Source organism: Asterias amurensis, chromosome 10 (genome assembly GCF_032118995.1).
Source record: "Asterias amurensis chromosome 10, ASM3211899v1".
Lineage (NCBI taxonomy): Eukaryota > Metazoa > Echinodermata > Asteroidea > Forcipulatida > Asteriidae > Asterias > Asterias amurensis.
In genome coordinates this window covers 11,590,489-11,615,103 of record NC_092657.1, presented here as the reverse complement: position 1 = coordinate 11,615,103, position 24,615 = coordinate 11,590,489, and the positions used below count along the sequence as shown (strand labels likewise).

The 24,615-nt window shown below is 39.4% G+C and overlaps 2 protein-coding genes across 6 annotated transcripts in view; one reads left to right on the top strand and one right to left on the bottom strand.

Annotated features, from left to right (window-relative positions):
• The window catches only part of LOC139942525 (tyrosine-protein kinase BAZ1B-like), a 46,416-nt gene extending 45,407 nt beyond the window's left edge, over positions 1–1,009 (bottom strand). For 2 of the 4 annotated variants that reach the window (XM_071939344.1, XM_071939346.1), the window contains exon 1: positions 749–1,009. In XM_071939344.1, the coding sequence (XP_071795445.1) occupies positions 749–861 (113 nt within the window). In that variant the 5' untranslated portion in view covers positions 862–1,009. The remainder of the gene's footprint in view (positions 1–748) is intronic. The other 2 variants (XM_071939345.1, XM_071939347.1) reach the window with 1 other exon arrangement.
• Positions 1,010–1,381: 372 nt separating this feature from the next.
• LOC139943313 (D-glutamate cyclase, mitochondrial-like) lies at positions 1,382–22,799 on the top strand. 2 transcript variants are annotated; one of them, XM_071940136.1, is made up of 12 exons: positions 1,382–1,517; positions 4,706–4,951; positions 8,934–9,044; positions 9,941–10,097; positions 10,758–10,956; positions 12,672–12,822; positions 13,705–13,827; positions 14,595–14,807; positions 15,308–15,517; positions 18,486–18,716; positions 19,853–20,085; positions 21,169–22,799. In XM_071940136.1, exons 2-12 carry the CDS (start codon positions 4,948–4,950, stop codon positions 21,295–21,297), a joined length of 1,761 nt encoding a protein of 586 aa, XP_071796237.1. In that variant the 5' UTR covers positions 1,382–1,517; positions 4,706–4,947; the 3' UTR covers positions 21,298–22,799. The 2 variants fall into 2 exon arrangements, with proteins under 2 accessions (XP_071796237.1, XP_071796238.1); XM_071940137.1 differs by lacking the exons at positions 1,382–1,517; positions 4,706–4,951 and adding an exon at positions 5,246–5,266.
• Positions 22,800–24,615: the final 1,816 nt, after the last annotated feature.

Genomic DNA, 24,615 nt, shown 5'->3' with positions numbered 1-24,615 from the left:
GGAGTACAGCGCCCCAGTTACTGGGTCTACTTTAACCCCTGATCTTTAGAACCTGATTTGACTTGACGTGACCAACATGACCGAGTTTGTAGACAGTCGACAACAAATGTCAATCTCCAAAGTATCATGAGATAGATTTTGCTTTTTTTTCATTGCTTTAAAAAAAAAAAAAAAAAAACGAATATTATTAAATTATTATGTTTTTGATATTAATGTATAATAATCATTTTTATTAACAAAAATAACAGGCCTAATAAACACGCGAGTCATGAGTTGAAACATTCACAATTAATTACAAAGGAACTGTTTTTTGTTTGTCTTCAATTCAACAGCAACCAATACCACCGACTGGAGTGGAGTACCACAACAACTGGTCGGTCATGCATGCGCGCAGTGCAGCATGGCCTTCTACATGTGTTCTATTCATGACGGTCTACGTCTATTCCGCGGAGAGACAGAATATTTTGCAAAAACATGACCGAAATTTGTTCCGAAAATGCTCACATTTAAGCTGCCAATCTAAAGTATTCAATACCACAATAGCGTTCCCTAATATCTAATTTACCGATTGCAATAAACAAAATAAGTCTAAATGCATTTCAAGTATAGAAATCTTCGAACAATTATCGCCACATTTTTTGTTTGCCTAGAAATTCTCTGTGTGGTTTCGTGTGACAACCTCATTTTACATGGGGGCTGCCATCTTGTTTTCAACTTACTCGTTTACGCCAATTTTACAAAAGGATACTCTCTCGTTTTGAAGACTTCATTTGTTATTGGAATCCTACAGAAACCTGGAGGAAGCTTCACTATCCCATCCTGCGTCTTCGGAATGTAGATTTTTCTTCCTAAAAGTGGCATTTTTGGTCGAAAACTGACCGATTGCCGGCTCAAAGAAGAAGGGTTTGAAATCTGGCGCGAACAGAATGGAACGACTCAACACCCCTATTTTGATAATGGCACATTCCCAGTTAAATATTCATTAGGAAAAATGTTTATGTATGACGCGGGAGACTGTGCACACTGAATGGAAAACCACTTTGGAGTACATTGTACATGTTTGTACGGTACAGTAATTTCTACATTACAAGTACTGTATTCATGTACGCACAGAAAAATTGCGGTGAGTTGAACAACTAAATCCTATTTACTAATTATTTAATTAATAATAATTCCTCAAAATAATACAAAATCGATGATCCATACTTTTTAAATGATTCGGGATTTTAACAAAGACATCAAAAGTTGTTATTGATGTGTTTCGTGTTTGTCATGTGTTGTTTTACAGTGCTGCGGGCTGGGTGGCGATTTATTTTTTTTATTTTTTCAAACGACATTGCAATATTTGTTTGCCCTTTCCGTCAAAATTTGCCCTTTCCGTCAGAACTACGTAATAATGAAATTCCCCTGCTATTTTACCAAATCATTGCAATGTCGTTTGAAAAAAAAAATAATGGATCCATTAACAGTTGATGCTGATTAATTGGAATGCAGAGTTTCATTCATCGACAAAAAGGGTATGTCAAGTAATTATAAGCGTACGTTTTCGAGTCGTAAAATGTAGGCCAATAAAATCCAGGTCTCACGCGATAGTCATCATAGATAGGGGCCCCAAACCATTGGACCTACCTTTCATACAAATTGTATTCCATGTTTTCCGTTTGTCCGGACAATACCTACCACATGATTATAACATGATGATTTCATTTTTTCTCTCTCTCTCTCTCTCTCTCTTCTTGATCGCCTCTCTTTTGAAGTATTGAAATCTGATCGACTCAGATGAGGCGGGATGGTCATTCTCCTCTTCTCTAAAGAGGAATCAAATGTCAAACTTGTTGCTGTTTGATTGAACAATCCATGTTAATGCGTAGGCCCTATGACAATCAGGGGCCAATTTCATAGAGCTGCTTAAGCACAACAAAATTCGGGGGGGGGGATAATTATTATAATAAAAACAAAAGTACAAGTACGCAATAGGCATCGTTGTTCCTTTTCTTGATTGTTTATAAAAAGGCCTCTACAAAATACTCAACAATCTTAATACAGACATCCGATGTTCAACTCATGGTATCGTTCAAGCTGGCGGACCAAGCAACAATGTCCTAGAGGAGTGTCCAGAACAGAATGTGCAGGGCACTGCGCAACTCTCCTGCCACCCGATCCTTCGCGTAGGCCCATGATCACCCATCATTCATTATCCATCCATTCATTCATTCATTCATTCATTCATTCATTCACTCAATCATCAGTATCATTGCAATGCTGCCAAAATACAATAATGCAACTGTTTTAGGCCCTTACAAAAGCAAAAGTTAGAGGAATGATGTACACAATGGTTATATATTTTATTTTATATAAAGGCAGCAATTTACAGACAACACGGTATAAAATCGTTATACCTGTCGTCATAGTAGATATGAAACAAGCAAGAATTTTATTCTTAGCAAGCTAGAATTTCACCTGCATGCATTATGAAATCGGCGCCCATTCATACGGCTGTTTAGCAGACACTGCTGGACCATGGAGGAATAAATCTAATTTATTCCTCCATGGCTGGACAAATCCCTTTGCTAAGCCAAATTTGAGTCGGGCACCAGCCACAACAGTGCAAACTGAAATTCTGCCCCCCCCCCCCCCCGGGAGGGGCATAATCTCCAGTTTCTATACCTTTATTGGTGAACAGAGCCGATGTCCCAGGGAATTCTTTTCGCCGTATATAGATTTTGGTCCCAATACTGGAAATAACGTAGGCTTGAGTTTGCCGCATACGGCGAGGCCGGACCGAATCGCATCGCCACACGTCCACCGGCCTGCTACGCCGGCCCATGAGAGAATAAATCTTACTCCTCCATGGCCGGCCCAATTCATCAAGCATGTAAAAAATAAGCACACAAACTCGCAAACAGAATATACAGTATTTATTGGCAGATTCAGGTCACCAGCCCAGATTACTTTGAATCTTCGGCGGACAGAATTCACTGGTACACCGAGCTTTTGTAAAGCAAGTGAAGCCTTTTCACCGAAGAAGAAGGCCGAAGCTGGATGACATCTTCTTCTCCTTATATTCTTGTTTTCCGTAAAAGTGCAGTCCACATCTGTTGTTGTACTGTGTCCGACGACCATGGGGGTCTAATGGTCCGACCCTCTCTCTCTGCGAGCGAGGATGAGTCCCTAGAACGACATGCAAGGGGTGGCCATGCAGACGTGGTCGTCTATTTCTTGCTGCCGATTTAGTACGGCCTAAATAGTTTGATTTCTGGACAGAAAGTGAATGTACTGTTAGGAGCATTTGGGGGGTTAAAGTGAGGTACCAGACTCGTGACACATTTTGGGTGTGCTGAAAGCCGGATCCATTGAAATTTCGAGCATCTATTTTGAATAACCAAAATTAGTTTCGGAATTGCAACTTGTTGACCTTTTTTTTAACATAATAATATTAGGCATTTTTTAGCAAAACCTCTCTAACAACCAGGCAAGTCTAATACTATGGGCAACCTGTAACTCTGCTAAAAAAAAAAAAAAATTCTTATAAAAAAAGGCTTTAATTTAAGTCAGCTCTGTGAAGTGGTATTTTGTCAAAATAAAGCTTCTGTCACTAACATAATGTGTTTTGATGAGTGGAACATGAATAAACAATAACTTTAACTAAGGTTTAAAAAAATTAGTTTCCATGTTATAAAGAAATTTGAAAACAAGCCCGACCCGAGAGGGCGCTGTTCGTGACGTCAATCGCGGCGCGATGAATCGCATGCAGTGCCAACACAAGATAGTGACGCTTGGCGCAAGCTAAAAACATGCCCTCAAAGTTGAAAACAATACCTGATTTTGTTCACGTTAGGCAAATGCTCCTTAAGTTTCGTTACGTCTTTCATGTACCTTCTTCGACTTACTAGCTGGAAAAATTGTTGAGATGGCGTCATGTTTTGATAAGAACTTTTCTCTTCATGTCAAAATGTGTGGTGTATTCCGGATTCTCGAAGCACGATGCTCGAAGTGTTTACTGCCACAGCGCTGGAAAAGACTTGCAAACTGACCCCGTCTTTAGTTATTTTGCTGCATCCAGCAGCAATACACCTGGTCGACATTGCCGGGAAAATGCTAGACATTTTTTTTTTTCAAAACGTACAAACTCACGACTAGGACTTATGTACTTGCACGTACATGTGTTCGATGTTCGAACGTCACAAAAGAGGCAGGCGGAGTCAACCCCCACAAAACTTTATTCATTTGTTTAAACATATAAATCGTAAAAAAAAACAAAAAAAAAACTAAACAAATTATTTTATTGTTGAGAAACATTTACTCTAATGTTTAAAGAAAAACAGTTCTATCTCCAGGTGACTTTAATCAAAAAATCATCTGTGTCCGATATTCATACCTGGAGGTACAATGTTGTTTTGTTGGAAAAATACACACGGTCAAACGTTCAACACATGTAACTCAAAAATCGCGTGACCCAGAACGCTCAGTTTCTGGTTTCAGAGTTTTCTCATAGTGGGTGCGTTCGTTTAGCTTCCCTGGGTCGACCCTGGTGTGTGACGGTTTTTTTTTTCCCCAGGACGAACGTGTGCAGATAGTTACCCACGTTCGTCCTGGAAAAAAAAACCGCCACACACCGCCTGGAAAAAAACCCCGTCACACACCAGGGTCGACCCAGGGAAGCTATTAAAACGAACGCACCCATTATTTATTTTATAACCAACAGGCAATTTTGAGAGATTGACCCCGATGGCGTTATGCACTGAATGACCCACTACAAAGAGGGCAGTCGCCAGATTGTTGTGCTGAACACTGAGAGTGTAACAACAATTTCAAAATCTGCAATGAGATTCACTCCAAACAAGAAGGCAATTGCGGCTTTGAAGATCATGCTACAAAGACATTCCCACAGCCATAGCGTTCGATTGCGTAAAACGGTCCGAGTTGCATCATAAGAGTGTCCATTGAATGAGTAAGTAGGCTACTCAATAATTCGCAGTACAATTAACGAATAACTACCGTCATGTTAGACTAGTATTCTCATTTTGGAGTATGTCCCAATGCACAAAAATAACAAACCAGCTAAAGTGTTTGTTTTGTTGGTCACCGGCAACAAGAACAAACATTTTGCCAAATAATACTTTGTCTGCTTTTATAGTCTTCAGTCGAGGTTTTTTATTGAGTGAGAAAAGTCCTCTTTCAACCCCCCCCCCCAAAAAAAAAAAAAAAAAAACATTTACTTTATAGGGAGCAGTTTCTCGCAATGTTTTATGTACTATCAACTGCGGTAAGTTTTTATGCTAACAGTCACCTTTAGTAAACACTATATGTGGCTTCTAGTGCCTTCAAAATTAAACACCACTATACATAAACATTAAATAAAGTAGAATATGCAGCAAAGATTCAAGAAGACTATAGACAATTTTCAGAAAACATCAGGGAAAAAATGGCTGCTACGTTCTGGAAAATGCAACACTGACAATACACGCTGCAACTACCACTGGCCAGGCAACCTTGGGCACAACTGACCCGGAGCGTGAACACATAAAAATACCTCGGTGTGTTTTGGGTCCTTTATTATATCCCACGATTTTAAGCAGAGCACACAATGCACGGTAACTGCACTGAAGATTATGAATAGCCTTCGGGTCGGGTGATGAGGAGTTCAGTGGACACTATTGGTAGTTGTCAAAGATTAGTCTTTACAGTTTGTGTATCTCAACATATTAAGCATAAAATAACAAACCTAGTTGTGAACATTTGAGCTCAATCGGTCGTCGAAGTTGCGAGATAATAATGAAAAAAAAACAAAAAAACATTGTCACAAAGTTGTGTGCGTTTAGATGGTTGATTTCGAGACCTTGAATTCTAAACTTTAGGTCTCGAAATCAAATTCGTGGAAAATTACTTCTTTCGCGAAAACTACATTTCTTCAGAGAGAGCCGCTTCTCACAATGTTGTATACTATCAACCTCTCCAAATTACTCCTAATCAAGTAATGTTTGGTGAAATAATTATTTTGAGTAATTACCAATAGTGTCCACTGCCTACATAGACGCCGACAGCTTTTCAATTATGGCCGCATTTTGAATTATTATTGTTAAAGCCGAGGATGCTGGTACTGAATAAAGGCGCTAGACACCAACTTTGGTAATTTCTCTAAGTAATTGTTATAAAAACTTACTCGGGAGAGAATTGGAGAACTGTTGATAGAATAAAACGTTGATATGGCTCCCTCTAAACGTATATAGTCTTTGAGAAGGATGTAATTTTCCACTAAAATATTTGATCTTCATTCGAGATTTGAGTTTAAGGCAATTGACACAACAAATGCGACAAGGCCGTTTTTGTCATAGATTATTCTCTCGCATGCGCTTTTTTTTATTCACATTTTGAGATACACCAAGTGAGAAGACTGGTCTTTGGAAATATCCAAATGTGTCTAGTGGCTTTAAAGCCATTGGACCCTTTCGTTCGGTACAGAGAAAAAAAAATAAAAAATCACAGATTTACAAATAACTTACAGGGTTTACAGAAGGTAATGGTGAAAGACTTCTCTTGAAATATTATTCCATGAAATGCTTTACTTTTTGAGAAAACAGTAAAACAATATCAATTCTCGGTAACGAGAATTACGGATTTATTTTAAACACATGTCATGACACGGCGAAACGTGCGGATACTAGGGTGAGTTTTCCCGTTATTTTCTCCCGACTCCGATGACCGATTAAGCCCAAATTTTCACAGGTTTGTTATTTTATATAATAAGTTGTGATACACGAAGTGTGGGCCTTTGACAATACTGTTTACCGAAATGTCCAATGGCTTTAAAGGCACTGGAAACTATTGGTAATAACTCAAAATAATTGTTAGGATATTGGGTATCAAATGCAGAATCCTAATTAAACTCTCCCATCAATCGTATGTCAAATAAAACAGTAACCTTACTTGATAACAAATCTAACCATCAGTTAGGGTGCATTGAACCCATCCTAAGTTAAGTCGTTTTAACTCGATAAATCGGCTGTTGTGCCAAGTTTGACCGTAGAGGTGAATTCAGCCGTCCCGTGAGGGGCAGCCGTCTCGTGAGATAGTTGATGCGAGGGAGCGTATTGCGACAGGTTGTTTTAAAGGACTTAGATTTGACTTACGACTGTTCAAACAACTATATGTGGAGGCTGCTTTTTTGCAGCTGTACAGTTGCCGTGCTATTTAAGCCCACCGTAGACTTGTGGACAAGTCGTTTTTTTTTTTTTGTTTTTTTTTCCGTTTTTTTTCGATCACACTCACAGGACTCAGGGAAGTACTGGGTATACAGTGCTATAACACACATCGATGTATGGGTAAAAACCAAAATTAATGTTTTTTATCCCCGATAAATTTAGCATATTTATAAGTCGGTAATTGTCTGCCGCGTTGAGATAGTCGAGTTGTTGTTGGGGGGGGGGGGGGGGTATTGATTCAGTTTCCGCTATTGAGACTGCTCTCGAGACTACTGCAGCTCTCGCGAAGCTGCCCACCCCCCCCCCCCCCCCGACAACTCATGGGACCGTAGCGCTGATCTCTATCGTGTTATTTCCACGACATCATTTTAACTTGGGTCCATTGCTTATATTTAACATGGTTGTTAAAGCCATTATACACTTTCGGTACAGAAAAAAAAGGTTCACATATTTACAAATAACTTACAGGGTTTAAAGAAGATAATGGTAAATGACTTCTCTTGAAATATTATTCCATGAAATGCTTTACTTTTTGAGAAAACATTGAAACAATTATCAATTCTCGACATCGAGAATTACGGATTTATAGTCAACACATGTCATGACACGGCGAAACGTGCGAAATCAAGAGTGGGTTTTCCCGTTATTTTCTCCCGACTCCGATGACCGATTGAGCCTACATTTTTACAGGTTTGTAATTTTTATATATAAGTTGTGATACACGAAGTGTGGGCCTTGGACAATACTGTTTACCAAAAGTGTCCAATGGCTTTAAAGTAATGTTTGACAAGAAAGAACTTGGGCAGTAAAAACATTGCTATCCTATTACACGAGGTACATTTTGTCAAATTTAACAACCATGCTACAATTTAGCAGGGGACCCTTGCTAAATTGCTTTCGTGTGAAAAGGGCAACAGACATTGTCACATTATGTCCAAGAGTCTATAGGCATGGAGTATAGTTATATGTTTCTGCATAATAGATAATCTCTACGGTTTGTGCCTTGATAAAAGAGGAATGGCCGTGAGATTTTGGAGGTCGATGGTCAAAGTCCAGCAACAAATTGGTAGTTTGGTAAACAAAATGTGATTCTGTGTAGTACTATCGTCAATCCTGCTTAAAAACACTGGACGCATTTTTTTGGTAATTGTCAAAGACCAGTCGTCTCACTTGGTGTATTTCAGCATATGCATAAAATAACAAACCTGTGAAAATTTGAACTCAATTGGTCGCGTCGAAGTTGCGAGATAATAATGGAAGAAAAAACACCCTAATTGTCAAACGGAGTTGTGTGCTTTCAGATGCTTGATTTCGGGACCTCAAAATCTGATTCTTTTTTTTTTTATCAACGAAGACATGTCATGCTAAGCAATTTTGTTTTGCTTAGCAGCTCTATGAAATTGGGCCCTGATCAGTTGTTGTTCCCCATACAGTGGATCTATTATGTTTTGCTGTAGCTCCAGTATGCAAATCGTTGACAATGCATGTACTTTTGTGAACGATGTCCAATCTATGCATGTACATGTATATTCGTCATAGATGAGCGACTTCTACTAGCATGTTCGCTAACCTATACGTGTGCAAAGTCCATATTTATGTTTGCGACGTGTCAAGTCCGACTTTCAAAATGTGCGATAATCTACGTATTGTATGCGATAGCTGATTTATATTATATATGCAACACTTGTCAGTTTACAAACCAATGTCACCAGTTTGATCTTGTACAAACAGGCAACATGAGTGGTTTAAACAGAAAGGAAGACTTCGCCAATGAACATCCAGAAGTTGCCCGGAAAGCCTTCCGCGCGGGAAAAGGCTTCGTTACTTCGGGCGTTTGCATTGGTAAGTTTTGCCCCTAACATTTCACCATTCATAATTTCCTTAAAGACAATGGACACTATCGATAAATGTCAAACTTCTAACTTCGTGTATCTCAACATGCATAAAATAACAAACCTGTGAAAATTTGAGCTCAATCGTGTCATCGAAGTTGCGAGATAATAATGAAGAAAAAAAAACCTTGTCACACGAAGTTGTGTGCTTTTTGTTGCTTGATTTCCAGACCTCAAGTTCTTTATCTGAGGTCTCGAAATCAAATTCGTGAAAAAATTATCCTTTCGCGAAAACTCAGTTACTTCAGAGGGAGCCGTTTCTCACAGTGTTTTATACTATCAACCTCTCCCCATCACTCGTTGCCAAGTAAGGTTTTATGGTATTCATTATTTTGAGTAATTACCAATAGTGTCCACTGCCTTTAATATTTGACATTTCTAGCAGTTCTGGTCCATGTTTTTAATTTGTGTTATCGAAGAACATTTTTGGTTAAGGTTCCTTTTTATAAAGCCGTTGGACCTTTCTGAACAGAACAAAAAATAAAAGTTCACAGATTTACACTGAATAACTTACAGGGTTTACATAAGGTAATGGTGAAAGCCTTCCCTTTTATTATTCCATGAAATGCTTTACTTTTTGAGAATTCATTAAAACAATTATCAATTCTCGTTATCATGAATAACGGACTTATTTTAAACATGTTATGACACGGCGAAACGTGCGGAAACAGCCTTGGGTTTCCCGTTTCTGTCTCCCGACTCCGATGACCGATTGAGCCAATATACATTTTCACAGGTTTTATTTTATATATTAGTTGTGATACACGTTAGTGTGGGCCTTTGGACAATACTGTTAACTGATGTTGTGCGATTGCTTTAATAAGACCCCTTTTTCTATTTTGGTAGGTTATCTACAAGCAAACATAGTGATTGTGCACAAGTCTTTAGCTGATGACTTCGCTGGGTTTTGTGCGGCAAACTCCGGCCCATTGCCGATGTTGTACCGGTCTGAGGTCGGGCAGCTCACGGCCCCCGCCATCACTAAAACAGACTCCGATATCAGGTAGAGTTAAAAGATTTTGGTACTTTTTGTAACTCAAAATACAATGTCCATAGATTTACATTAAACTTATACCATTTGAAGATAATAGAAAGCGTACCTTAAAATAGTAGAAAGCGTACCTTAAAATATGAGTTGCTGAGGTGCTGTAGTTTTTTATAGAAAAGAGTAAAACAATTTCATGAAAATACGTTTTTACATGCTAAAATAATTTTCGTCTCTTGATCACTGAGATGAAATTATTTTCATGAAATTTTAACAACTGCTGTTTAGGGTGTCATGGCCGAGTTGTTGAGAGCATCGAATTCAAGTTCTGGTGCTAAGTCACCATAGTGTGGGTTTGAATCCCGGTCGTGACACTTGTGTCCTTGAGCAAGATACTTTACTATAATTGCTTCTCTTCACCCAGGGGTATAAATGGGTACCTGCGAGGGTAGAGGTTGATAGTGTGAATGAGAAAGCCTTTGGAGCGACATGAGCTGTTGCAAAAGCTGTATACTCCCAAGGGAGCTGAGAAACATTTAACAAGGGATGTTATTGGCCCTATTGACCAGGGCACTAATGTAAAGCGCATTGATATGGTTATTGTGAAATGCGCTATATAATTTTTTTTATAATCATTATTATTATTATTTTGTTTATTTATTTCATGACGCTGTACAGCACGGACCTGCCAGCCTACTACGTATTTGAAGATGGTAAAATATCCGGCACAATACAGGACCTTAACGCCTACCGTGACGTCATTCATGACTACGTCACATTCTACCAGGGGTGTAGTTTCTCGTTTGAGGGGGCTCTCCTGGCAGCCGGCGTCCCAGTGCGTAACATTGAACAAAACTCAGACACCAGTGCGTATAGGGTGAGTCCATTGTCACACGAAGGGGATATTTTTGCTAATGTTAACTCTACGTTTTGACTAGTATGTAAATGTTATGGCGTGGGAGATACGTCACAGGTCATACGGTGCACTTCCTTTGTGTTTATGCTTAAAGGCAGTGGACACTATTGGTAATTACTCAAAATAAATTTTAGCATAAAACGTTTCTTGGTGACGAGTAATGGGGAGAGGTTGATGGTATAAAACATTGTGAGATACGGCTCCCTCTCCTCTGAAGTGACGTAGTTTTCGAGAAAGAAGTGATTTTCCATGAATTTGATTTCGGAACCTTAGATTTAGAACTTGAGGTCTCGAAATCAACCATCTAAACGCACACAACTTCGTGTGACATGGGTGTTTTTTATTTCATTGTTATCTCGCAAGTTCGAAGACCGATTTAGCTCAAATTTTCACAGGTTTGTTATTTTATCCATATGTTGAGATACCCCAACTGTGAAGGCTAGTCTTTGACAATTACCAATTGTGTCCACTGTCTTTAATTTTAGGCTTTTTAAGTTGTGCAGTACAGGATAGGGTGTTCTCGTAAGAGGAACATAGGACATTCCCAAGGGGAACCAGATTCCATGGAAAAGGGTGCGGTAGCATCAAGTGCGAGCTGAAGCTCCAATGTTAGTTGGAAATTTATCTAGAAATGATCGAGTTTTGGGGTTGAATTCCCCCAGAGAGTTAGGCGATAGCCTAGAGAGAGACTGTGGACGTCTTTGGCAATATTGTTTTGGTTAGCCAATTATTCTTCAGCGGTAGATGAAAAATAGAGAAGTTGTGAAAGGTATAGTCTTGCCCCAAGACGTTAACAAACCGTGGCGTGCATGTCACGGTCAAGCGGTTGCTAGCACCGGATTCAAGCTTTAGTGTTTTCTGATCAGCAGAGTGTGGGTTCGAGTCCCGGTCGTGACACTACCAGCCTGGCTTCTGATGGATGATGCTCCAAGGCCTATATCCATATGGAGTCATAGGGGAAACTATGTTAAAGCCCAAGGAGTAGATGACAATGACCCCTGGAGAAATAGTTGATTTGTAGCCCACACCTTTAAAGTTTCAGGCATCGTGTGTCTGGCGACTTGCATACGAAAAATATATAGGAAAATAACAAATAAAGGAGCGGTTATGTTTTGATTGAGGGTACTAAGATGGATTGCATAAACAATAGTACATGAGTATAGTCACTCCTTCAAGGAACGTTACAGAGTAGGTAAAAAACAACAATCGTGAAGATGACAGATTTACATAAAACTTACACGGTCTAATGATGTTGATAGAAGTCAAAATCCCTTGAATTATTTCTGTCTTAAATTTCATATTTGATGAGAAATAAATAATCTAATTTTGCGTTTGGAGTTTATCGCTCAGTGAGCGTTTTCATCATTTTTGTTTTGGCATCGATGCAATGCAAAATTTGTAATCGGTTATTCACTGTTCTCTCGTGACCCAGATGGCCGATCAATCTCGAACTTCTACAGGTTTGTCGGTTTATGTATATGGTGGATTACACAAAGTGCTTACACTGTTAGCAATTTTTTTTGCTAGCAAAACCAGTTCATGTAATGTTCCTTTAATGGTATTATAGATGATTTCATAAACGATAGTAGGCCCTACATTATGTCATTCCTTAAAATGTTGTTAAGATTGTCTTTTAAACATTGTGAATGAAACTGCACTTGTCCTTAATTTCCTAGCTGAACGTCACGTGTCACCCTGTTGGTCCATTTAGCGCCCAGATGATAACATCAATGCGGCCCATACCTCGTGCGCAGGTGCAGACCGCGTTCCGAGCCACGCACCCCTTCACCTCTGCACATGGTGCACCCGTGCACATGGGCAATCCAGGTATTAAACTCAATCATGTGTATGTTTTTTTTTTTATTTGTTTCATTTGTTTTATTTACAAACAGAAGCACATTCTGATTCAGGTTTCCGCGGTCGGGCGCAACGCGAGATCAATGCTCTCGTGCGTAGCTGCTGGCTGCCGACCAACGATTGGGTGCGTTTGATTAGCTGCCTGAGTCGACCACTGTCAGCCCCCAGTGCCCTGTTTGTGGAGTGGGTCACTTGGGGTGACCCGAGGTGCATGCCGTCGCCACGAGGGGCGAGTGTGATCGTTCGATTAGCTTTTGTCAGGCTAGGGCTCACCCGAGTGAGCACCGCCGGGTCGACCCAGGGAAGCTAAACGAACGCACCCATTATAGAGCGCCGCCAAGCGCGTGATGCGGAACTCATCAGGCTGAATGGGAGACTTTGGAACGCTAGGTGGCAGCAGACTTACCAGGTAAGTTTCCATTGTTTACGTAGTTCTTAGCATGTGCACATTACCGAGAACAATGGATTTTACCTGGTAAGTCTGCTGCCACCAAGCGTCCCAAAAGTCTCCCATTGTGAAATCCCACTGGACGCCATTTCGGCAAGTAACAGATCAGCACAGACAATGACCTTTCCTATCAATGAAAAAAAAAAGGACTTGCTGAAATTGCGCCCTTGCGTATTCCACGTTTAACAATAGATAACGCTTCAGCTTCGCATCCAGCGCCTTCGGCGCTCTACAGTCTTTGCTGCCGAGTACGAAACTGTAGTTGGGATTTCTCACTAGAATACCGCCAGTGTCGCGGAAATTTCGGAGACAGTCGGAACGCTATCACTGCGACATACATTTTAACGACTTGTCCTCACGTCTAGTTTTTAGTAATACATTTTGTTTTATGATGATGGTTGTAGAGCTGGTAGGTGTATATGACTTGTCGAAGACGGATTACCTGGTGCCAGTGAAGTTTCATGAAGGGGATGTTCCGGTATTCTGGGCTTGTGGGATCACTGGACCAGAGTCCCTCCAATCCCTCCGTAAGTAGCTTTAAAACACGTGTTTTTCAAGTTTGCATGTTTGGGTTAAAAACAAAAGAACAAATTCAATTTAATTCGATTTTTATTGGTCCTACCATGGAGGAAACTCATTATGCATACATGCAATACAGGAAAAATTAATAATAAACAATCATAAATAAATCACTGGAAATAAATAAATAATATTAATTTATCAGAAAACTGCACAATAAACCACAATGGAATCATACTGAAACACACTGAACAACATCTAAGCAGAAAGTAAACAACGTATTTAAAGGCCTGAGTCTGATCATATATTGAGTAGACGGACAGAGTATGGTATGAAGGAGTTGAGGTACCTGTTTGTTTTGCATCGAAGTGACTGCCATTTCCTACCACTTTTAAATTTGATGAAATATTTGTCCGATGGAGGGTTGGTGTTACTTTTGACTGCCTCTGCTTTAGATCGAACCCTCTCTTTGCAAGTTACATCAAGATCGATGTCTATCCCTAGGATTTGTGATGCCTGTTTCACAACCCGTTTCATTCTACAAGTATCTTGTTTTCTTGCTCCATTGACCAAACCACACAGTCATGAGTAATAACACTCTCAATAACAGATGAGTAAAGCATAAACATAATTTTCAAAGAAAATGAGGTTGGGGGTCTGATTTTTTAGTCGATAATTAGGAAACATTCAGAAGTGGTTTGACTTTCAACTCGCAAATCTAAATTTATTAAAAGAACAGCATTATCTGGTAACAAATAATCACTTTGTCATTTAGGAAATCCTGCGCCAGTGGCATTTAGTGACGCGGTGGGTCTCTACATCTCAGATACACCAGTCGCTAGCACCATCAGTAGTCAAGAAGACTCCCCAGCCTGCTTACCAATAGTCGTACCCCTCAGTGACGAGCCCTACTGGGCTAGTGTTACCAGCGAGGCAGTGGTGCAAAAAATCAGGAAGTTAGAAGGTCTTATTGCTACCAATTCATCCGGTATGTACACAAATAATTGTTTGGCAAATGTACAAGTAGTGTGTTTTTACATTATTCAAAAATGTGATTTATAAGGGAACAAAAGGGTAGCGAGGAACTAAGTAACAGAGTGTTCGTTTTAGAAGGGATAAACTGTGGGTAAGGCGCCTTCAGACCTTTTACCCAACGGGCTGAACATACAATGCTTCATTAAATGGCTCCGATGTTGGACGAGTCAAAGGAGAAAGTTCATTGGAAAAAACAAATCAGCCAAACAGAAAAAAAACACACAAAAAAAACCGCATGGGCGAATGGACAAACTTCACTTTTTAATATTTTGCATGAACTCATGACCTTTCTCTAGGCCCATCGGCCCCACCACTGTCATCTTGGCTGCGGCTTAAACACCCGACCATGTCTAGTTTTACAAATTATTATGTTATCTGTTCGATCGCCAATGCCACGTTTTGATCAACTTGCCAAGCCAAACCTAATCAATTATATCAAATTGGTTCTCATAGGAAACAATGATCTATTGAAGTCATCCCTTGCCGTCTCCCATGCATCATTCGTTGCCATAACAACCATGAGTACCATTGACGATGACACAACCTCTGGTGTCGTTGCATTGGCCAGAATGCTCCGAGCCCTCGGGAAAAGAGTGGATTTTTTGGCCACCCAAACACAATACAAGGAACAGGCCAAGATTGTGGAAGAACTGGTAGAGAAAAGTATGTAAACTTTTGACATAAAGTAGTGTTGTAATCCGTACAAGGACGAATGTCTGGTTCGGTTAAAAAATGAGGCCTTTTCCTCCATTATAAAATTTAGGTAAAGGCCAGACAGAACCCTCAAAATAAATACACAGTCTACCCGCAGGTCACTTTTTTCCTTTGTGATTTATCCGCTGAGTATGCATCGTTTTCCGTGCGTGATCTCTGTGTGAATATTAATTAGTCAAAAGGACTTCTGGAATTCGGTCATTTTCAGCATTTTCTGAAAAGTCTCAACTAAAATAATGTACCAGTAAACTGAAACGAAGAGCATAATCTGTCGATGTATAAAAAATCGGTGCAACTCAAACTTAAAAAGAGAAACTTGTACGTAAAAAAATTGTAAGAAATTTGTACTTAAAAAACCAGAGAAAACAAGGCAAATTTTCCCGTTATGAATGTCGGCAACAGTCCCCTACTAGTATGTATGGATATATTATTTTATATTCTACCTGGAAATGTTAAAATCGAGTCCGGATCGTACCTAGTTCAGTTAGGATACAGCGATTTCCACCGTTAATCCAAAACTCACATTACGGAAAAATCAATTATAAGACAGCGTGGTTTTCCTGCACGGGTGAATTGCTGACGATGACATTATCGACAAATATGGCAGCAAGCTGCTTTTCGTTGGTATGGTAAAAGCCCCCGCTTAAACTATGAGCTGAATGTGGGTCAGCTCGTTTTCCCCATGGTATAGACGGGCTATTTTGTTATTGACTAACGCTGCCTTTGTGGTCGGGGCACCATACCAAAGAAAATCAGCATGCTGCCTTAAAGGCACCTGGAAATAGGATTTTTTTTCTTTTAAACATAAGAGTATACGTTTATTAACAATAAAACAATTTTTTGAGTTATTGTTTGTCACGATTTATATGTTAAAAAAATTAATTAAGTGCTTGGGGGGTTGACTCCGCCTACCCCTTTTGTGACGTAGGAAAAGGAAGACTTTGCCTCGATCAAACATAGACCCCCCTCGGTGCGTAGATAAACACACGTGCAAAAGTACATGTAATTCTAAGACGTGAGTTTGTACGCTGCGAAAAAGTTTTTTTCTGGCATTTTTCCGGCAATGCCGACCAGGTGTATTGCTGCTGGATGCAGCAAAACACCTAAAGATGGGGTCAGTCTTCATCTGTTTCCTGCAGATCCCAAGTATAGGCGGTTGTGGGCTGCGAAAGTCAGATTAACTAGAGCAAAGTGGTCCGGTCCGACGTCTTTTTCAGCGCTGCAGCGAACACTTAGAGCCGTCGTGCTTCGAATCCGGGATACACAACTCATTTGACATGGCGAGAAGAGCCATTCTTAAACACGACGCCGTTCCAACAATCTTTCTAGCTAGTAGGAAGTCGAAGAAGGTATCTGAAAGACGTGACGAATTCAGAGGAGCATTTGCTAAACGTGAAAAAATTCGGATAAGTTTGAACTTTGAGGGTATGTTTTTAGCTTTTGCCAAGTGACACGATTTTTTGTTGGTACCGCATGCGATTCACCGTGCGTGCAGGTCCTATGTGACCGTCCGCCCATTATACAGCAGCCATAGTGCGTGCGTGCAGTCTGCTCCGTGGCCGTATTTCTATAATAATACGTAGGCAGACCCACATCTTACAACCCATTTGGTCACTAAAAAGTCGCATAGTTAAATACAAATAGCAGCAATAGCTTTTGTAAAAACCACTAGGCGTTCAACATGTTCAAGTTTCAACGTATGTGTGTAAAATCGTGTCTAAATTTGTTTTGATGTGCCATGTTCTCAGACGTAATGTACGGGGGCCCGATTACAAATTTTCTCTCCAAATATCGCGCCTTGAAATACGTCACGAACAGCGCCCTCTCGGGTCGGGGCCTACTCGTAAATTTGTAAATACAATCAAAACTAAGATTTTTAAACCTTAGTTAACTTTTTATTCACATTCCTCTCATAAAAACACATATTTTAGTGACAAAAGCTTTATTTTAAAAAAATACCACTTCCAGGTGACTCTAATAGTCGATGATGTCATCGTCAGCCAATCACCGTGCAGGAAAATCATGCTGTCTAATAGTTGATTTTTTTCGTAATGAGAGTTTTGGATTAACGGTGGAAATCGCTGTATACTGACTGGACTAGGTACGATCCGGTCTCGCCTTTAACATTTTCGGGAAGAATATGAAATCATCTATCCATTTATACTAATTGGGGACTGTTGCTGACATTCATAACGGTAAAATTTGCCGTGTTTTTGTGACTTGTTTTCTTCCTCTTTGAAGCAATTTGTTTACGTACACATTTCTGATTTTAAAGTTTGAGTTGCAACGATTTTTTATACAAAACGACAGATTTGCTCGCCATTTCAATGTACTTCTACATTATTTATGTCAATACTTTTCAGATAAGGCCGAAAAAGACTGAATTTCAGAAGCCCTTTGGACTAATTATATTTTCAAACCGAGGTCACGCATGTAAAATCACGCCAACTCGTGCAGATAAATCACAAAGGCAACTTATTATATCGAATGACCTGCGGGTAGACTGTACAGGGTTGTTATTAATGTAGCCGCTTAACGGCCAATTTTTATGCGATATCCATGTCGTAGCGATGCTTGTCAACCGTCATTACATGAAAAGGCATGCTAAGGCCATTTCCGAACGCGCTGATCTAGCCGAAGCTGTAGCCGAAGTCGCAATTTCGGACACGGCCTAATTTTACGGTGCTTACTAAATTTATATGAAAATGAATGACTTCACAAAGCAAATCCATAGAGTACGTCCAAGATGGCCGCCTACTTTTCTTGCTGACCTGTGAAATAATACGCTAACAATAGCAAATTTATAAGCACGAGCTTTGTTACCGTTGGGCAGCGCCATGAAACTGGTCCATGTATTATTTGTTGGCACACAAAGCGAAAAGGAACACTTTAAGTGTAAGTTTCTTTACTTTTCCAGATATATTAGATGAGGGCATATCTGTGGTACACTTCCCACCGGAGGGAGAAGACGACACTCTTGAAACAGCCAGGAAGTTCCTTTTTCAGACTGGTGCCAAAAACAACCAACGCTATGACCATGTCATTGCTATTGATAGTGTTGAAAGAGACGGGCACCAGACGGGGTGTGTGCGAAGCACCGAAATGCTGTTCCAGGCTGCTAAAGACAAGTCAACTATCCTCACTACGAGTAGGTTAATAGATGTCGTAAAACTACTGTGCTAATATTATACACATTGACTGGCAAGGAGGTAACTAGCGTACGTCTACTCCCTCGAGGGACTTTGAGTGACCAGGAAATAGGCCCCTCTTCTTGTCACTCACAGACCCGAGGGGGAATATACGTTACCGAATAATTCCAGTCAATATTATGTGTGTTATAACAAACCCCGGTCTTAAATGTGAAATAAGAACAGAAATCTGAAGAAGAAAGGCAGTTTTGTAGTTGCTTCACGGTTCACGTCAGAAAAGGGCGCTATAACAAGGCACTACTTTCAAAGACTAGTACCCGACGGGCACTATTACAAGCGCGGGGTCACTAGACTATATTAAATCACCCCACGTGACCGTGTTTCAGCCAACCAGAATACAAAACAAGCAAGAGGTTTGTCATAAAGCGCTTTACCACACCCCTGGGTTGTATCAAGGCGCATATGTTTAGCAATATTTCCTGGAAGGTAATGAGACCTGTTCAGATACTTGTTGCATAAAAAATAATCCCATCGTTCGAGTAGCTCATTGCCGAGTCCACCTAGAGAATTGACATCTTTCAAATCAAGAATGATTATCTTTCAAATCAAATTATTAAGTTTCTAATCAAATGCTTTCTTGTGCCCCAAAACTGGGGATTCCGAAGGCAATGTGTTCCTTAAAGGCAGTGGACACTATTGGTAATTACTAAAAATAATTATTGTCATCAAACCTTTCTTGAGTACGAGCAATGGGGAGAGGTTGATGGTATAAAACACTGTGAGAAACAGCTCCCTCTGAAGTGACTTAGTTTTTGAGAAAGAAGAAATTTTCAGTGAATTTGATTTAGAGACCTCAGTTTAGAACTTGAGGTCTCAAAATCAACCATCTAAACACACACAACTTGGTGTGGCAAGGGTGTTTTTTATATCATTGTTATCTCGCAAGTTTGATGACCGATTGAGCTCACATTTTCACAGGTTTAACATTTTATGCATATGTTGAGATACACCAACTGTGAAGGCTAGTCTTTGACATTACCAATAGTGTCCACTGCCTTTAAAGGTGACGAGCATAATACATGATTGCAATGTTATTAAACAGTTATTATCTTGACCTCTCCCCAACAACTAACAGTTATCATGAATGTTGAAGAACCGACCGATCTGTACTCACGGGAAGCATCAAGTTGTGATTTTCGCATCCAGACGACTGGAACGGCTGGATGGGGAGGCTACGCCTTGGCAAGCGCCCTCTATCTACTCAGGGTGTGCCCAATCCATGATAGATACAGAAGACGCGCAATCGGATTCCCGCCGACCGAGAAGGAACTGCAAATGTTTCAGACTGCTCTGCCGGACATTGAAAAGGTAAATAAGTTTGTTATACGCGTCATTATTATGTTAATAACATTGTCTCTCCTTTACTACTTATTTTTTTACTTTTGTCGTTTTTAATTAGCGTGGCAATTTTTCAGTCTTTGTATTTTGTTGTCAGCATTTAGAAATGCCATTGTTCATATTGTGTGACTTGTCCTTGCTGTTTGTTTGTTTGTTTGTTTGTTTGTTTGTTTGTTTGTTTGTTTGTTTGTTTGTTGTTTGTTTGTTTGTTTGTTTGTTTGTTTGTTTGTTTGCTTGCTTGTTTGTTTGTTTGTTTGTTTGTTTGTTTGTTTGTTTGTTCGTCTATATAAAAGCTGTTTTCTACAAGCATCGGTCTCTAACCGCCTAAGGCCAGGTTCTTACGTCCTGCTAATGCCAATTTGACGTGAATAGGACGTCACAACCCTCCTTTCGCAGCGATTTTCGCAAGTGAGTTGAGGGGAGTTGAGTTGAGCTGCTGTGAATTATTCGTTGCGAATTTGTGACGTCAACATTCGTATCGCATTCGCAGGAAGTATGAACCGGGCTTTATGCTATCGCTCCTCTCTCGAACATAGGTATTTCCTATAGTTATTTTTGCTAATAGGCCAACATCAATTTTATGCACCTATTTTTTATGCGTTTTTTTTAATTTTGTTGCCTTTCTTTGTACTCATCAATTCTCACAATTTATTGAACTATTTCCTCAAAACAGTAAGCAATCAACTTCACACTAAATTGATTTGAAGCCCGACACCAGAGCGCCTTTTAAAGCCTCAAATAATACAAAGTTGGAAGATTTCGACGGCTTATTGCTACCAGGGCCCAATTTCATAGAGCTGCTAAGTACACAAATTTGCTTAGCATAAAATTGTTGCCTTGATAAAGACAGGATTACCAATCAAATTTCCACGTGATTTTCAGGATGAGCAAACAATAGCTGAACACCAGTGATAAGCGATATGCAAGAAATGGAAATTTGGTTGCTAGACCTGTTTTTTTTCAAGGAAGAAATTTCGTGCTTAGCAAATTTTCGTGCTTATCAGCTTCAAGTATTATTTCTGAGTTTTGTTTGTTGATTTATTGTTTTGACAGGAAGATCTCATTTCTCAAATTGTAAACAACCTCAAGATGAGTGTAGCGAGCGAACGGGATGCCAGTAGTCTGTCATTTTGGGAAATCAACAAGAACAAGCTCAAGCAACTTCTCAATATTATCCACTGATGATGTCCATGTTTGGGTCAGGCATCAGACCAGCTCAATGACAATGACATAGATGGGGTGTCATTGCCGCGTGGATAAGAGCACCGAACTCGAGCTCTTGTGGGTTCGAATCCCGTTCGTTATACTTGTGTCCTTGAGCAAGACACTTAAACAGCTACCTGAGCGGAATGTTTTCAACGGAAATGGTATTTTAACTTGTTTATAATGCACTTATTCACCATTTTAATGTAATTTTGATATGTGTACACTTCTGAATTTTTCGTTATTATCGATTAAAAAATCTGGCCCCAACCGAAATGCAGTGGCGTAACTAGACATTTTCATTTGGTGGGGCAAGTGGGGGCAAAGATTAAATTTGGGGGGGCCAAAGAAGTGCAAGATTAGTATTAAATATGTTAACTGATATATAGTAGATACACACCAATGCAGTTCTAAAACAGTCTATAGTCAGCATGTAACAAAAGATTGCGAAAACAACAAAATCTTAGAGAACATGTAATTTTGTATAAGATAAAACTTTTTGACTGTATAAAAGGATTAAATTACCAACTGTGGTCAACAAGTACCAATTTAGAGTTGTACACGGTATTCTCAACTAGGCTTTGTGGGTGTGTAAATACCCAAAACATAATAATATTAGGCCAAGTAAAAATAGAAAAATAGAAATGTTTAGCGTCCCCGCCCGCTTCCTTTTTACAGGACACCTCTTTTTTTTTCTTAAGTTTTTTTATGCACATTTTTTTTTCTTTTTTTTTTTGAAAAAGGGTTATTTTAAATGATCTCAGCAAAAAAAAAAAAAATCTGAATGTCTTGTCTGAATACCTTGACTAAACTGTTTCATTAATGTTTTGTGTATTTCAGCAGCAGAAAAAAACCAGTTGATATTTGACATTCGTGGCGACCACCTTGAAATAAAAAATAAAAAGCCCCTCCTCCTTCCTTATTTTTGAGAAACCCAGACACTAAACATGTTTCTTTTTTTACTCGGCCTTATTGTAACAAGTGTAAGCCAAAAATACAGGATCGAAATTGTGGGTGTTCTTATCACATTTTAGTTACGAAACGGATATTTAAAAATAATAGGCCTACCTCTCAATTGCACCGCTTGCTTCAAAGGAGAAGAAATGGTCTAAGCAACCTTTTTCGCTGGCCATTTTTGTGCTGTAGTAAATTTCTCTGTAGTGCATCTGACCATGGAGGTAGAAATTTCTACCTCCATGATCTGACGGTAGAAATTTCTACCTCCATGATCTGACTTTGTGTTTACGGAGCTATTGGTCTGCGTTCAGACCACCACGTATTTAACAGAACTTTGTCACATCCTGCACTCTCTGTAACCGCAAAACCACAACAAACATTTACCGCCAATACGATCGCGCGCGCGTTTCCACGCATTTTTCATGTTATAGTCCACATAGGGCCTACTGATAATGAATAAAGTTTTCCGTTTTACGGCAGCATTTTATGCAGCCTTAAACGATTTATATATAAGGCCTATAAGAATATACTTATCTCTGATTTCATATGGGGGGGGGCAAGAGGGGGGGGGGGGGCAAGGGTCCCGAGCGGGGGGGGGGGGGGGCGCCGGCCCCCCCTGCCCCCCCCTCTGGTTACGCCACTGCCGAAATGGTTTTGGAAAACTAAAAATACTTCTGCCGTTGAGAGCGCGCGTCAAAGGACAATGCCGCTGACGTCATCTCTGGGAGCTTGCTTTGTTAAGCCTCAACGCTGCAACAAAGCGGCTTTACAAATTGGAGCTCCCAGAGATGACGTTTTGAGAGTGATTACGTAACAGGGCTTTTCGCAAATCTCTCAGAAAAGCCCTGGATATGGGCATTCAAAATTATTGTTTTTTTTTACACAATTGAAATATTTTTGTAGTCATGTGACTCGATTTGTGATTGATTGATTGATTTAGCCGAGTAGCGCAAATTAATGTTCCTTAGGCTGCACACCAGGGAGCTGAGATCGTTGGCCCAGTGGCCAGCGGTAATAATGTTGGAAGCACTTTGAGACACCCCGGGAGTAACAAGCGCAAACAATTGTTAACAACTTGATCACATTTCAGTACTTCATGTACGTGGTTTATTTCAGTATTAACAAACAATCATTATATAGGTGTTGATATGAATTTAACCCTCCTACTCTTAGTGTCTTTTTTTCCAGTGGGAATTTATTCAACAACAGAGCTTTTGTACAGTGCCACCGCTGAGCGAAAAAAATGAATGTGTATTTAATTTAATTACACAATGTGTCATAACTGTAGGCTGGCATCGGTTTTAATATCAGTCAGAAACCACACTGGGTTATACTGAAGGGTCTAACAGTAGAAAGGTTAACATTGAAACCAGTCAATTATATCAATTAAACTTCAAATGGTCTTTATATAAAATGCAAATTTGTATGTGTCACGGATCAAATCATTTTTTTTTAAATCAGCACAAAGTCTTTGGATTTCTTTTGTTTTATGTATTTGTTCGAGAAAAGCTATACACAAAACTGACTTTGTTGCTGCTGTTGTTTGCTATTTCTTTCTTTTTTTAAATTTTATTTTGTATGTTTTTTGTCGCATAATGGAATAAAAAAAATTGACTTTGTTTATAAGAGCAAACTTTTAAAATAATAAAAATTGTAGAAAGCCGATAATATGGTTAAAGTAACTTGAATTGATAAATGTATTCCATTATGAACCAACTTGTCAGCCAATCTGTGATCTTCACTTGAATCTATAATGTTCCTGTAAATGTGTAGAACTACTTGGTGTTGAGTTACTTTCCATTGATTGTGGTGATTTTATTTTTTACTGAATATGAACTGCTTTTAATTGGGGTTGTAAGACTTGCGACTGAAAGTACAGAAGATGAAATTATAACTTTCACTGATTTGTTTTGCCATAATTAAACAGTCCCTGACTGATTGCAAACAGCAAAAAAGTCAACCAGTCATATCACCAGATTCACATTTTGTACATCTTGAGGCAGAGAAGCAATTTAAAGTGATCAAAGTAATTTGTTCAATAACACTACAGTGGTTGAAGATCAATCTCAGTACGATACAATAACAACACAACTTTGAAAAAATATATTAATATAATTTCATTTTGTAAACGTTTGATGATAATAAATTTGACCAGCGTCCAGAAGCTTGAAATGAAGTGATTATCTTTTGATTGATTTCCATAACACTGATGCAAGAATTACAATACTTCAAAGCTTCTTTGTTTCCATCTTGCATGAACATCCATTCCAATGTCTGATAATATGACTTGGTGAAACTATTACAAACTAACTTTTGAAGAATTGTACCCCATCACATTGT

Bases quoted from the DNA above. Each gene is read 5' to 3' on its own strand.
- LOC139943313 (XM_071940136.1), top strand. The intron at 10,098-10,757 runs GTAGAGTTAAAA...GACGCTGTACAG, and splicing joins AAAACAGACTCCGATATCAG to CACGGACCTGCCAGCCTACT. The intron at 20,086-21,168 runs GTAAATAAGTTT...TTGTTTTGACAG, and splicing joins CTCTGCCGGACATTGAAAAG to GAAGATCTCATTTCTCAAAT.